The sequence below is a fragment of the Brachyistius frenatus genome, unplaced genomic scaffold, assembly GCF_029030835.1.
Source record: "Brachyistius frenatus isolate BFR_SWC_R1_liver_20210118 unplaced genomic scaffold, ASM2903083v1 Contig_21, whole genome shotgun sequence".
Lineage (NCBI taxonomy): Eukaryota > Metazoa > Chordata > Actinopteri > Embiotocidae > Brachyistius > Brachyistius frenatus.
Genome location: NW_027210620.1, coordinates 1,171,711 through 1,188,018, shown reverse-complemented (window position 1 = coordinate 1,188,018; position 16,308 = coordinate 1,171,711). Strand labels below are relative to the sequence as shown.

Genomic DNA, 16,308 nt, shown 5'->3' with positions numbered 1-16,308 from the left:
CACTATATTGACATTATATCTAATCGTAAGATGAGAGGAGATATTGTGTTTGATTTTGTTGATACCACGATATCGTGATATGGTGTTATCTTTTCCTAGTTTCCTCGTCGCCATTACCGTAAAGTGATATAATTATGTGAACTGACCAGTCTGTTCTAGCATTTAACCACTTATTCATTATATCAATAATACTGATGATTATTTATTCAGAAATCTCACTATGTAGATGTTTAGTGAAAGTGCAAATGGCCATCCCTACAATATTGTTGCAATATTGTTATTGAGGTATTTGGTGGGGAAAAAAAACGGTTGCTGTTTTCGTATCGTTTATTGTGTAAATCTGGCTTTACTGTGAGCCAGTGCCCAGCTGTTGTTGTTTGTGTGTGTGTGTGTGTGTGCAGTCTGTATTTTGAGTTTGTGTTCTTGCATCGTGATTATTCCTTTTATAGGCAAATAGTACACGTTCATGAAAGTACATCACTCCAGCTCATATCTATTACGTCATCACAACAGCACCCTCCACTTTGAAATATGTTCCCGTGGCTGTGCTGCTCGAAGCACTCTGTTGGACAGGTTTGAAATCAGCTGCGGTGACCGAGCTCCAAGTTGACTTTTTGCCATTTGAGAACTCCTAGGTGAGAATATCAGCCGCTCGGTTCCACCGCGCACTCATCTTTCCCCCCCTTTTTTAATCAACCTGTTCATCTAAAAAGGATTTCTCTATTTTGAGATTTTAATCCAGTGTCGGAGTTTAATCTCTGAGGCTGAGGGATTGGAGGAGGGGAACGGACGGGGCATCAAAGCCACTCAGCGTCTGCCCTGCTCTCACAATTACACCCACAAGGCATCAAGGCGACCAATAAATCACACGCTCATAATGCCTCTCGGAAAATTAATTTTTTTGAGTCTCGGGTCTCGGTCATGTAGGTCAGGTAGTCAACGCTCATTCCGTCGATCTCCCGGCATTTTTCAGTCAGATTAAAACATGTGAGGAAGCATGTGCGAGTGGTGGTCAAGCATCTGTCAGGTTGTGTTTAAACACGATAGATCAGCTGGATATATAAACTGTGAAACGACATGGAGGATAGTCCTTGAAGCTGTGTGTGGACTTGCAGTCTGCCTGCCTATCAGATCATCAGCTCTGCTTTACTGTGTTGTACAGATGGTTTATGAACTGTGTCCTATTTGGACAGTGAGCACAACACGGGGAGCCCTCTGCTGGAACTCACAGGCATTACACTCGAGCCTTACTGCTCGTGTCTGCGGCTCTTATTGATAAAGTTTGCAACTCTGTTAAATCCAAGTTTTAAAACAGAGGAACAAAAGTAGCACTTTAGTATCATTCCTCTGATTTCAGGTGCACGTTATTAAAGATGCAAAAGTCATTGGGATGATGCTACAGTACAACATTTTACAAATGGAAGTTGATTATTGTAGCTTTGCATATTACATTTTTCTTTAATATGAATAGCAGCCTGAATACCTGATAGAAAAAAAAAAGTCAGATGTTTTCTTATTGAGTCCTCAATTGAAAGCAAAATATTCTCATGAAAGAGTGTGCAAGCAGAGCAAAAATCATGTTTGTTTCTGTGTCGATTTGTTCCCGTTTAATTTAGATTAATTCTGACCGTTAGACTCCAAAATCCAAAAGAGACGAGCATCATGTCTGGAATCAAAAAGAATAGGGACAAAAAAAAAAGAAGCTTGTTAAGGAGTTTTAATTCAAGAATCACATATTTGACATATTATCAAAAGACAACAAATAAAATGCTCCAAATATTTGATCCCTGTCTAATTAATCCTTAGCTACAAAATGTAAGCTGCACTTTGTTACCTGAAGTACATTGTACACACATAAAAACAAAGAATACAACGCAGTCACGACTGTATACGTAAAGACTGTATGTGATCATTCAATGAGAGCAGCTTCACCTGCTATAAAATCCAAATAATTTTCAGAATATCAAATCAAAAGATGCGCAATCTAGTCAAAGGGAAGACAATTCAGTGACCATTATTTTGCTTACGTTTCATAATTCTTCTTCTAAAGGACTCAGTATTTTTACTACTTTGAAATACCGAGGACAGAGCGAGGGAGTCTAGCCTCTACTTGCCCTCTGAGGTCTTTATTAGAGGTCTACTACTGTAAAACTGCTATCAGCAGCTGGGGTGTGTGTGTGTGTGTGTGTGTGTGTGTGTGTGTGTGTGTGTGTGTGTGTGTGTGTGTGTGTGTGTGTGTGTGTGTGTGTGTGTGTGTGTGTGTGTGTGTGTGTGTGTGTGTGTGTGTGTGTGTGTGTGTGTGTGTGTGTGTGTGTGTGTGTGTGTGTGTGTGTGTGTGTGTGTGTCGCTGGGAGGGTCTCCCAGGCTGCCACTAAGCAGTAAATAAATGTGAGCCTATTGTATTCCTGTAGCCTCACTGTCCTTGCTCTCCCATGCTGAGTAAACGCTCACGTACAATAGGAGGCCGGACTGCCTTGTCATTCTCTGATCTCTCCCCCCACCCCCACCCCCACCCCCACCCCCACCCTGCATTGCTGTTCTCGGTCTTCTGCCTGGGAACGCAGCAGCGGAGGAAAGAGGAAGCAATGAAAAGGGGATCTGACATTAGAATATTTAACTGCGTCTGATGCCAGAAATAAGGCTGTTTTGAAAGTGCTTTTCACTTTTCCCTGCCGCGTCAAAGATGATCTGATCTGATCTGATCTTACGACCGATGTGGACTAAAGTCCAAAGTGCAAAGTAACTACATTCACAAAAGTATCGTAATTAAATGCGGTTTTGAAGACTTGACTGGAGTTTTTCAATTTCACAATATTTTTCTAATTGTTTCTTACAGGAAAAAGTTTTTGGGGTTTTACTCCATTACAGTTACATTTTGAAGATGAGGATGTAATATACATCTTAAATGCAAACATCTGCATCTTACCATGTCATTTTTGTCTATTACGGAGTCTCATTTACTAAATACAAGTTAAAAAAAATATGTTTTTTTTTTAGCCTGTTTTAATAGGCGTCATCAGGCTTCATGAAATTTATATGAAGATAGAATAGGATGTCGTTTTTGCCTGGTCTCACAAGCATACCTTCCTTCTCACTATTATTTCTAGAAAATTACAAAAATATGTTGATTTTTTTTTTTTTTTTTTTTTTTAAACAGTTGAAATAATCTGTTTTAAGTGGAAGATTTTGTTTGCGCAACAATAAAATTGAAATAAAACCATCTTAACATTTCCGGGTGAATTTTATTCCTCATAATAATCCAATAGTATGTCATATTAAAACTGCATCCGCACTTGGTCTGGTATGACTTATGTTAGCAAATTTTAGCTCAATATTAAAGTCAGTTCCTGACTTTATGACTCATTTCTATAGTTTCACTTAAAGTCAGGTTTTGAATGGAGATCTCATATTTGTAATTGATTATTTGTGCAGTGTGGTTTCGTTGTTTTGACTTAAGTAGATTCTTCCCTTTGTTTTAATTGTGTGCTCTAACTGAAGGATCAAAGCAAGAAATTGAAATTTGTGGAGGTCTCTGGCCACCTCAGGCTGCCCGGTGGAGCTTCCGCTCCAGTTTCTCCACAGGAAGAGGGCTGACAGGGCTGCGTGGACTCAGAGTTCCTTGTAGGAAAGCAGAAGCGAGGCCTTGAGGAGGGGTGCGCAGCGTCGCCCCACGGGACAGCATTATTCAGGCCTGCCCCGGCCCCAGCGGGCCCGGGCGTGCGGCTGCCAATACAGGGCACAGGCGGACGCTGCCGTCCTGTAATCACCGATGACATACATGAAGTAGTTTTCCAGATCGGTTTTCCTGTCCTTCCAGCTGAGAGTGGGGCAAACAGCACAGGAAGAATAACACAAGTTGCGGCCCGGCTCGGAGAATGTGGCCTTTACAAACACAGCACAAATATAAAAGTTAAAAGGCACGCTTGCTCTGCTCTGAGCGAGGGAAGTGAGGCTACGTCCTGAGAGAAGGTTCAACCTTCCTCAGCTCCCCCACAGGCTCAACAATAACCTGCCAATCAAGCAAAAGTACTGTTTACGCTGAGTTACCTGCCAGAGCTGAAATCAAGACCACTTTTCGGACATGTTGGGCTTGTCCCGCATGTATTTTGTCTCGGACTTTATCTCAGCCGCCTCTGGGTGTTGAATCAGCTTTTTCCTGCTAATCTTAGTATTCTCAAAGAAAACTTAAACCACCAGTGGATACTTTGCACTTATTTTCACACTGGTGTGGCCTGATTGGTCAAATCCCGGCCAGCCTCGCTTTGCTTTTGTAGCCCAGTTTAAAATCTTTTTTTTTTTTTTTTTTTTTTGTGACCAGTTGATCCAAAGACAGATTTGACCTGAATCTAAGAAGAGCAAATCATTTTGTTTCAAGAAAATACCTTCGTCTTTGCTTTCTCACCGTGCTAATCACGCCGTGACCCCTCAGACGTGTTCCGCGACCCTTTGTGGGGGTTCTTACCGTGGAGACGAGAAAGCGCCCCCCCCTCTCCCCCTGCTGTAACTTCTGTATCAGTGCATTATAACCAAAGTGGTTTTACAGCAGCAGCTTAGCACACAATGGCACTGCTGTCAGGTGCTACCGGCGTGCTTCGTGCACACAGTGCGCTACCTGCTGAGGGGCCTCCTGAGCTCTGAGGATTTGACCCTGCGAACAGCGGAGGTGTGAAAGACGCCACGTCAGCACAAACTTACAGGTGCCTACTGACAAGGTGGAGAAAGACGCTGAGGGATTGGATCGAGTGTAACTTCAATACAGTGCCACAGGTGTTCTCTTTGTATGGAAATGCAGGTCATTGTTTTTCTGCATGACTACTGAATTAAAATGCACGATATGCACAGTTAGAGCCTTAAAATAGTGATCTGCTCTAACCAAACACCTCCAGGTCACGAGCTTACTGCCCAGAACACGGTAGTAACCGAGCTTTACATCCAAGGGTAAAAAGAATCATTAACTAATTTAACTAGTCTGTGGGGTTATACGTAATATTATTTTTGTCTAGTTCATCTTCATAGGATGAACTAGGCCAGTTGTGGAGGCCATCAGGGTTTTAGCCAACGTCAGAAGCGCTGTTTTTTTTTCTTCTCTTCAGTGGTTATGAAGATGTTTTTTTTCTCCTGTAACTGTAAAAGTGAAAATGTATAAATACACATGAATAAATAATAGATCTATGTCCAAGTGTGTAGGTTAGGCAGCCAAACCAGAATCAAGTAAAGTTCTGATGTTTCACTTTTCCTTCTTATAAAACTGGGACAAAGCTGGTCACTGTAATTAAAGTACAAGAACAATACTTTTATGTGTTTTTCTTCATGGAGAATACATACATGTAGCTTCAAACTAAAAAAAAAAAAAAAAAAAATGCGTGATTGAGTTCATATATAACACTCATTCCAATAGGAGTCAGATGTTTGCATATGTTTGATGCCCGCTGTGTGAAAAATTGCTAAAATGTTTCATTAGTCAACCTCGTAAAACTGCAAATCTGGCATGTGAAAGCTTAACTGGTGCAGCAGCAGCAGCGACCGTTACTGAACCGAATGACATAAAAACAAAATGTAAATGAGAGAAAAAGGAAATATAAAAAGCTCCGTTCTTCCTCACAGCTCTGTTGTTTTGTTCCAGAGAAAAGGGGGGTGGAAATTTAATACCCGTAAAACAAAAAAAAAGGAAACGCATGTCAATAGAATATTAAAATCCTATCCTGATATGTAGCTCTGACAGGTTCATCTCAACACTTCATCATTTAATCGGCATCTAAAAATGCACATGTGCTGTGGACATACTCGCAGGATGAGTCATGAAGCACCAGGAGACAGTGAGGAAGGAAGGTGTGACTTTACCAACACAGAAAAAAACTCTGGTTGGAATGATGCACATTCCTTTCTGATGACGTTGTTCGATGTTTAAAAAAAGAAGAAGTAGAGGCACATGTATTGTATTATGCATATCTAAACATAAAAACAGCACACACACACACACACACACACACACACACTTCCGGTCAGTTTGAGGATTGTGTTAATCATCCTCGGAGTGTTTGTTGACAGGCGTTAGTGTCTTTGCTCAGAGTATTGTATCTGCTCAGCAGGTCCCGGGGCCACACCCAGCGGCTCTGCGTCGGCAATCATCGGTCTGGCGGTCACCGGCTGACTATCTGGCTCTTGGCTGGAAACATGGCTGAGGTCATACTAACCACACACAGGTTGTTTACTGTCACTTTTTCTGCACACCGGAGTGAGACCTCCTCCACCTCCTCCTCCTCCCTCATCCTCTTCCTCCTCCTCCTCCTCCTCCTCCTTCTTGGGTGCGGCTTCACGGATATAATAGTTAAACAAACGCATTTATTAAAAGGTTAGTTTCGTACAAATTCCGAAAAAATGAAAAAAAAAAATCCCTTACCTGCAGATAGTTTTGGTTTGATGAGGACGTGTTTTAAGATGTTCCACTCCGGGTTTTCTGCTGCCGAGTGGAGGCAAACAAGCTGCCGGTGTACTTTTATTCAAAAGTGCTGAATCAAATTGTCCTCCACTTTATTTCTTCGTGCAGTTTTATTTTATAATTACTTTGCAGATGGAGATTTTGCGTACAAAAACATATGCAGTAAAATATGTTGCATTGTTTACACACAGGCCGTCTCAGCTCGCGGCGACAATAAAAAAAAATCTTCTTACGTGAGAAGACAGCAATAACATACCAAAAATACTGTGGTGTATTAGTATATAAGTCTATTTTTCTTTTACAGTGCCACTACGGCTACAAGTGACCGTAAAGACAGTAAACTGACAGTAAAGTTGACCCGGTAATCCATATAATATACCAAGTAATATACCTAAACTTGATCATTTGCTAACATTGCCCACCATAAGCTGCAGGTCTTACCAGACCAAGTGAAGTTGTAGCAACACAACCCGACTTTCTGCTTAATTACTTGTCAAGTCATCTTTTTGTGTGTGCAATGAATAATGGACTATATTACGACGGAGTATTGGGGCCACATTTTCTAATATTTAGCATTTTGAAGTGTCGAGAGTGAAGTCAAACTTTCTGTATCAGTGCCAGGCGTGTGACCTTTCCACTTGATCCTCGAAATGCAAAGTAAAAAAAATAAAAATCTTCCTCCTTCCTTGTTTTTTTTTTTTTTTTTTTTTTTTCCCTCCCCTAATCTTGTCCTAACACTTGCCCAGTCAATGTCACTTTAAATAAACTATCTGAGGAAGTCAGCCGACCACCGCTGGTGTCTTTGCAGAAACGGTGTCCTCGCCTCTGAATGATCCACAGATTTCACAATGAACACTTTCCAATATAGTGCGCGTTATCTAGCGTACCAGTGTTTCAGGAAAGCTACGTTTGTGTCCCCGTGTCGGTTTTCAGCGACGGGAGGATCAGATGATCTCACTGGAACTCTCTGTAGAACCCGCTGACGTCTACGCGAAGGCCGTGTCTTCGTCTTATCTGAAGTGACACGGCTGCCGTGGACGCAAACCTGCGAGACACGCAGGGTGAAAAGCTGCTGAGCCTCCGATGCGGGGCGAGTCTGATGAGGTTGTCGTAATCTGATAGGCCCAATTAGCGCTTGATTAGACTGACTCATAATAAAGTGATCAGACAGATCAAATCTAACCGAAAACTCTTCCTTTCATGGGTCTGAGTCTCACTTCGCCTCATCGCTTCTTCGGGATAAGAAACTGTCGAGTGTCTCGGTTCTCGTCTCTTTCCTGTTTGAGTTCCCTCCTCTGCTTCACACGGAGCAGACGTCCCCGCAGGATAATACTCGGATGAGCATTATCTGCAGACAGCAGCCTCGAATTTACCCAAACTGCACTCTGGACAGGAAGCTATAGATGACCTTGGTGTTGAAGGTAAGACCCGAAAAATCTAATTATGGCTCACAAAATCTCAAGAATGTCACAGGTTGGTGAGCACGGATCTCTTTTTAGGTTTAATATAAACTCCAGCTATTCCTGTGTCAATATTGGACAAGCAAAGTTGGCATATTTACATATTTAATAACTAACAAGGAGAAGTTTTTTTTTTCTTTTTCTTTTTTATGGTTGAGGAATGTTTCTGCTGAATTACAGCCTGTTTGACATGTTGAGATTTTTCACATTCTTCACCGGTGATAAACTCAAAACAGGCTTCAAGTGAGTTTTGCAGCACATTTCTGATGTAAATATCTAAGGAGAAAGACGACACACATGTAACATAGATGTTCCAGATATTCAGACCAGGAGGCCATTTAACCTGTGAACACTTTGCACTCGTTGCCCTCAGTAATATGTGGTTTTATTTACTGATACTTTCACTTATTTAATATCATTTGATAAACCAGAAGCTCGTCAAAACAAAACCTTGTAAATATTTGAAAAAAGTTTCATAAAAATAACAAATATATCTGATGTGTCGCGCTGCCATTTCCACAGCTGTTTATTGTTGATGATATTTTCACCTGAAGCGCTGATATCATCCCGTTGTTTTTCCTTCAGGAAGTTCCTGCGACTGGTCATTAATTGTTGCCGAGGGGCCGAAGTTTGAGGAAAAACAAGGAGTTGAACCCCCAGCTTTGAGTTCAAGTTGATAACAGAGGAAACACGATGGCTGAAGGCAGGTTCAATTCGCATATATTGTTAATATCTTGCACGTAATATCTGACATGACGGTGTTTTTCTGCATTTCTCATTGCAAGTGTGTTTTGTAATACTGTCCTGGGAGTTGAACTGACGTCAGATTTCTTCCGCTCATTCAGGTGGTGTCGGACCGCGGCAGGTCTTCACTTTCCTTCAGCGCTCTCCTCCCCTCGAGCTCGTCCTTCCTTCAGCCTCTGCGCTCATCCACTTCCTCCCAACGCTTATATGGAACTGATTTCCATTTCACTGATTCATAACAACACTTCCCTGCGCAAACCCATTTAAAAAAACAAAACAAAAAAAAGATGCCGGCTGTTTAATCAAATACGAGCTACCCTGATAGAATCGGCTGTTTTGCCCCGGTTGAAGCTTTCTGAAGTGTGTGATGGAAACCTCCTCGGTTGCTCTGCAGTTTTTATTTTGAAGGAGCAGATAAATGACTCTCGGCACGTGGCCTCTTTACGATGAGGTTTGATTCGGTTATCATCAAGGTTCTGAACAGAAATACGTGATAACATACGCAACAAAAAGGCTGATTGAGGAAAAAAATATTGGTAAACATATTTTATAAAAGCTGAATTTTTTTTTTCCTAAAATATAAAGTTTTCTGTTTATAAAATGTCAAAATGACAAAATTAGATTGTGTATGAGATGAATATTTTAATTTCATGTTTTGACTTTTTTTTAAAGTTCTCAGTAAACATAATTGCCAGTGATACTGGTAGTATACGTACAAATTCAAGCACAATAATCATAGTGGATATGAGCAAACCTCTGATATCTTACATCTTTGTCTGGACTAAAGTTTGCACAAAGAAAGAAGAAAACCCATTATCCAAAAACTGTTGTACCAAAAAATAAATGATCAGGTCAGACTGAGTTTTTCAAAAATTGTATTGCATATTATATCATTTCTTTGTCTTTTTTTTTGTTATTTTACCTTTGGATTTTTAATTTTGGGAAATTAACATTTTTTTTTTTTTTTTTACTTCAGAAAGTCTTCTAAAGAAGTGTGACGTGGAGCCATTTGGCCTCATGATTCAAACCTGCGTGCTTGGTTTAAAAAAAAAAAAAAAAAAAAAAAAGCGCTCTATTAAGTACATCGACACAAATAATAATATATTCTCACTGCTTTTCACTGGGTGGGACGTTCAGAGGGTTTCATCCTTGCAGCATCTGACATCTTGGAGACACTTCAGGCTTCCGTCCTCTTCATATCCGTCCAGGACAGAGTTCAGCCTCCAGGCTCTGACTCAGAAAATATGGGACAAGGAAGTAAACATTTTCCTAAATGGGTAAACATTTGGCAGCCAAAGTCGAATGAGTTTGGAGATATGTCGATTTTGGGGCATATTTTTAGAGCCTTTGTGAAATGTTTTAAAATGAAACAGGAAGTTGGGAAGTTTATGCCCCTGGCGCCCACCCTACTTCCCTCGCTCAGCCAAGAGAGACATGTGGATGGAGATAAAACAGTGTGTCAACAGTTTGCCAAAGAGCCGGGGCGGGGCGGGGGGGGGGGGGGGTTAGTGTAGTCCCCACATTGTTTAATGTAACAGATATTTGAAATAATGTGCATCAGGGCTCGTACTGTGAAGAGAGAGCTGTGTGATGTCTGTGGCTGACTGTCATGCAGTTCCATGTTCTGTATGGCGACCCTCAATCACAATCACAGCATACAGTTTGATTTACAGAAGAGAAAAAGAAAGATCTCAGCAGGGAAGAGCTCAGATAACCGTTTTGGTAACACTTTATTTGGAACTTTTATAAGCAGTAAACAAACTTTTACAGATACCCTGCATGCTCGCTCTAAGATATGTAAACAAGCTGTTTAAAATGTGTATCTTGTGTTTTTTTAAAAAAAAATTTTATTAAATACAATATCAAAATTATACTTATATCTCCTCCTTATAGAAATATTCATAATCTATGATTATATAACTATTTAGCCATAGATTCAAAAGTTTCTTTACTCGATACTGGCCATCTCCTCCATGTCACTGAAACTTCCGTCTCGGTGTTTGTGCAGCGCACTCTTTAAGGTTTCCACATCACGCTGCTGAAAGCTGCTGATTGGACGAACGGTTCCAAAGTAGTTTTCATGTGACTAGTCCTGCTGGCAGGTACGAACCTTGAACTCACTTGTCACGTGATCTCAAGAGAAATTTTCCCCTTTCATCAGAAGGCCCTTCAACTGATTGCATTATCATTCAGTAGAGTGAAGCTTAAACATCCAGCAGAAGTACCGCTGACTGGCGTTGAATGGAGAGCGGCTTTGTTACACCAGGTTACACTTATGTATCCAGAGAACTAGCTTTATTACAATTTATTATGTTAATATTAGAAATACAGTATTTAAATGTATGTTTTCATCCGGGATCCCACATAGTGTATGTTTTACCAAGTAATAAATGTAGATTGGAAATGTAAAAGTTTCTACAAAAACACTGCTTGTACTATCAAGTTGCATTATGGGAAGAGTGGGAAACAGTTTTTGCACCCTTGGCCCATAAATCAGTTTTTTATGGTCTTTGCAACATACATTTTGAAAAATTTCTTTTTTTAAAAATCAGTTTCAAAGCTGCTAAATTTGAATATTTCAAAGTGTAATTCTAATAACTATTTAAAAAATAAGTGTTTTTTTTTTATGGGTTTTAGTCTGAACTTATTTTTCATTTTAAAGATGTTAAAGAGAACAAGAACACGCCTTTTAAGTTGAATTGGATTTATTTATTGAGATGATTTGCAACACTGGAGGACAACACACTTGTCACTTAAGAACAAAACTTGACAAAAAAACCAACAACATATATACACTTGCAGGAGTCATTTTTAAGTGAAATAATTTAAATAAATACACCTTTTAGAGTGTTTCATGACAGCAGGCGTCCCTCTCTGCGGCAGCTCTGCGTTTGGTAGCAGCTGAGATCCGCTGACTCAGGCCCGTGAGGGTTCGGACCCAGGTACTGTTCGAACTCACTGCGGTCCAGATCGTACAGCATGTCCAGCTGAACTTGTTCCAAGTAAAATTCAAAGGAGGGCCCAGCAGGGACCTGCGGGCCCCCGTTGTCCCTGGACTCCCCCTGCTGCACATGGGGACCTGCAGAGCTGGAGAAACCATGCTGCATGTGTCCGTACTGAGGGCCAAAATACACCAGAGGTTCTGCAGGGGACGCGGGAGGGTTCAAGTGCATGACAGGGTTGTTTGAGAAAATGTTGGCTGCTGCTGCTCGGTCTGGATAAACAGGGGTGTTTGCGTAGCTGCTGTGCAAAGGGGCGACGTGGGCCGGAGGGTTTGGGAAAGTTGGTGTTTTTGGGAAGGTCTGCTGCTGGTTCTGCAGCAGGTAGGTGAGGTTGTAGGGCACGCTGTAGCCCGAGCTGCAGAGAAAGGGTACAGATGATTCGGCAGTCTGCGGCTTGGAGCTCCTCTTCAGATGCTTCTTCCTGCGGGGTTTGTACTTGTAGTTGGGATAGTCGACGGTGTGCTGGACTCTCAGACGCTCAGCCTCCTGCATGTATGGGCGCTTCTCAGACAAGGACATGGCCTTCCAGGTTTTTCCTGTGGGAACATAGTGTGGTTAATGATCTGCATTTGGATTGGTTTTGTAAAACTGACTTTTAAAAACCAGTAAAACTTGGGACTCTAATGTGTTGGTTTGATACTTTTGAACAAAGTTACAGTAATATCACAGTTTCTAATATAAGCTAAGCGAATAAAAGTCTCTTATTTTGTCGGAGGGATCTTATAGGGCATTTTAACTTGAGCAACAACTGGTCTTATTTGCTTGTAATTTAGTAAGTTATAGTTAGTTATAATTTAGTTCGTCTCTTACCGAGTATTTTGCTCAGGTCCGTGTTCTCCAGGTCTGGGTTGAGCTGCGCCAGGCGCCTGCGCTCGTCTTTGGTCCAGATGATGAAGGCGTTCAGGGGCCTCCTGACCCTCGCCTGTGTTGGCGTGGACTTTGCTTCGGGGCTGTTGCAGAAGGAGTCCGAGTTTACGGACAGCGGGCTGGACGGCCCTGAACTCGGGGAGCGCACCTCGGTCATCTGCTCCCCGTCTGCATTGCCCGAGTCTTCGCTCTCCAACTTGGCGCTGTTTGCGCACAGCTGGAAGACAGCGGGGTTGTGGCTGAAATGCATGGCTGCAGATGGTGATGATGCTGTTTCAGTTGTGTAGCAGGCCGCTGTCATAGCCTCGCTGATGTAAGAGTGACGGATATATGTGGCCGCTCCGCCAATAAGAGGCCAGGAGGAGTGGATCCAAGGTGGCAATTCCAGGTGTTTTCTCAGGTCGGTGATAGGCCCATCTGACGCCCCAGTCAAGGATCTGACGAAACTTCACATGGGAGTCTGGAGTCTGTAATAAAACTCACGATATGTAGTCATAAAATTATAGTTGCCCCCGTGCATGAAGCTAAACAAACCCGAATAGCTCACGTTTATGTATTAAGTATGTGTTGAGTCAGCATGTTTATATTTCCCACTTTATGATCACAAAAAAGTAATTTAACCTTTTTTGGGGGAAAAAAATAAAATAAAATTGCGTTAATACTAAGAGTTCCTGTGGTCTTTGTGCTTTAATGCGAGGAAAAGACCAAGACATGTTCCCTTGCTGTGCTGCACCGCAACTGCATTAGAAAAAACAAATCGCATTTTAACATGGGAGAGAAGAGGAATCAATAGGACCTGAGAGGCAGGGAGGGAATCGGGGTGAACATCAAAGTTTTCTGCACAAAAGGCTGGTTACTAATTACATTGTGACGCTCAGCTCTTATCGGCCATCCACTGTTTGTATCAAAGTACATTTTACAGGACTGTAACAAACATGATCAAGGCGTGTTTATTACACGATTACCGGGGACAAATATTTGCGCGACACAAAAAAAACAAAAAACGTGATAGGCACAAAGGGACGTGATGAGTTCACATCCAGGATATCAAAACAGAAAGAAAAAAAAAATTCTTTGTTATATTTATCAGCTGAAACAAAAAGATGACAAAATACAAATAATAGACTGCAGGCTTTTGGTGCTACCACAAAAAGACACAATTGTATTAAAATCAGCAGACAATCAGACTCGGAAACTAAAGCAGGATGGTCACTGATTTCAGAATAAAATAAAAATAAAAAATCTGCAACATTTATTTGATCATTTTCCCTACGATGTTTATCTCATTTGAAATGATGATACATTTTAACATTTATTTTCCTATGAATATTAGAAGAAACAGCGGTAAAATAGACTATCATTGCACACAAAATGAAATAAAAGGAGCAAGACCATAAGAATAAACTAATTTTAAACACAAACAGGTAGGGTAAATCATTGGTTTATAACGGGGACACAGAGCCTGAGACATAAAACAGGCTAAAACATGAAGTCACTTTTGACATGTGAAATCCATGAAATGACCTTGTAGTAAGAAGAAACTCTGGAGGCGCGCGATTCCACTGTAATACAACAGGATGTGATTACAGGTGCGCGCTTCTCTGGTATGGTTTCAAAGAATATCTGTCTTTGTATGGTGACAAGAAACATTACACAAACAATAGATGCCGTTATGCAGACAGCGGCAGAAGTTGAATGTGCGATACACGGACGGAGCGGCCTTGAGTGAGACCTGCACCCGACCTGCTTTGTTCCTGCGGACGAGTCACTAATGCATCTTTTCTTTAAATTGTAAATGCTTCGTGTTACTATTCAGAACAGAGAGGGTTAATACACAAGGAATGGCAGTACACTAAAAGGGAGGTTTTTTGTGTGTGTGTGTGTGTGTGTGTGTGTGTTTTTTTACCAGAATATACATGTCTCAGAAAACACAGATCTCCAATTTAAAGGGTGTAATAACGCGCACTTTAAGTTTTGGACTTCGGTTGAGCCCTTATTTAGTCGGCCTTAATGGAGCTGGATATCATAATGAAAACGCTCGATCAATACTGTGTCATCGACAAAATTCAACAGCCGAAGTGATTAAAGGCGTGATCTTTAAGCAGGTTAACTTAAACCTTTTCGGTATCAGTCGAAACCGATAAGCTGGCATGTGGCTCTGAGGGGGAGATAACATGAAAAGAAATCAGAAAATCGATGAGGAAACAGAGACATATTTAAAACAGAATTATTCTTTCAAGTGAATAAATGGTTGTCTGGCCTGCGGTTTGTTTGGTGTGTGTGTGTGTGTGTGTGTGTGTGTGTGTGTGTGTGTGTGTGTGTGTGTGTGTGTGTGTGTGTGTGTGTGTGTGTTTCACAGGTTGTCAGAATTAGAGGCTGAATCCACATCCGCGGTGTGAAACGGGACGCACACGCCAATGCGCTGTGAAAAGCGCTAATGGGTTTAATCAATTAGTTTGAACAACGCTGCGTGAATACAATAACGTTAGTTTCGACTGGTCATCGGCGTCGATCGAGTCGGCTAAATATAAGACTGTGTGTGTGTGTGTGTGTGTGTGTGTGTGTGTGTGTGTGTGTGTGTGTGTGTGTGTGTGTGTGTGTGTGTGTGTGTGTGTCTTGAAGGGGGGGGGGGGGGGTGGTGTTGAATCCGAATTTAAAAACGCTGACCATTTGAACGATTGTCACCAATTTCTTCTGCGCCTCAGTTTACCACCAGGACGCTTCCAGAGCCTCTATTGGCTGAAACGTAGTTAAAAGTTATTCCCTTCCTTATAATGAACACTAATCTATGAGGTGACAGTGTCGATGCATTGTCTCAGCCAAACAAGCAAGAGTGCCGCAGCTTGAATGGGCACTATACTTTCTGAATAGGGATTGTCTCTCTGCGGCTTTCTGATCACAATGTGCCATTGTATTGGACAGAACTCATATATGGGACGCTCCTCCGCTTCTTCACTTTGGATCGCCGATGGCCAGGCTGCACTGTGGAGGAATACGCCCTTGTGGGAATAGGACAGCTCAGCAGGATTTACGAACGCTTCTTTCTCGGCGTCCGCGGAAAGGTTGTCCGGGCCGGACACCGGAGCACCGAACAGGTGGTCTGTGACGATGTGTACACTGACTGCATTTGCTGTTTTCAGCACGTGGATTGTGGTTTTCATCACGAAGGTGACACAGCAGCCGCTGAACATCTCCAGGCTCTTCTCTCCTTACGGATTTAAAACAAATTCGAATATCGGTTTCAGGATTTCTGACCTGAAGGCACGTTTATTTTTATTTTTTTATTATTTTTCCCCCCATCCAAAGCACCAAAGATGAGGGAGCCCACAGAAGTGCCAAGCGGGGAGGCCTGCGAGCTTGACCTTTTGATAATGAACCACTGTATGGATAGCGCGCCTCGGCCTCGGTGCCATCCCACCGACTCTCCTCACAGAGACTCATTCAAGAAGCGCCGCATTGTTTCATAGCTGGAAGGTGTGAAGAGGATATTATACTGTTGTCTCAGGTGACCATGATCTTCGCAGCGAGGGACTGTATTGCATTGTGTTGTATTGTATGGGCACAGCAGGTCAGCATCAAGATTGACTATGTCAAAGTCTCAGACACCATTATATGCAGTGGTATGTGCCCCCACCCTCCCCCACCTCCTTCCCGACCTCCTACCCTTAATCACATGTTTGAGCAGATTCAACTGTTGACTGTCCCCGGTGCGAGCCTCCACACTCCTCGTGTAAACAGCGCCCTGCCCCGGCCCCTGCCCCGGCCCTACGTCAGCCCACCCCTACGTCAGCCCACC

At 42.1% G+C, this 16,308-nt stretch overlaps 1 protein-coding gene across 1 annotated transcript; it reads right to left on the bottom strand.

The window, feature by feature from the left end:
- Positions 1–11,495: 11,495 nt before the first annotated feature.
- On the bottom strand, positions 11,496–12,762 carry sox32 (SRY-box transcription factor 32). The gene is made up of 2 exons (XM_069696257.1): positions 12,456–12,762; positions 11,496–12,181 (listed from the first exon to the last, which is right to left on the bottom strand). Exons 1-2 carry the CDS (start codon positions 12,760–12,762, stop codon positions 11,496–11,498), a joined length of 993 nt encoding a protein of 330 aa, XP_069552358.1.
- Between the last annotated feature and the right edge of the window lie 3,546 nt (positions 12,763–16,308).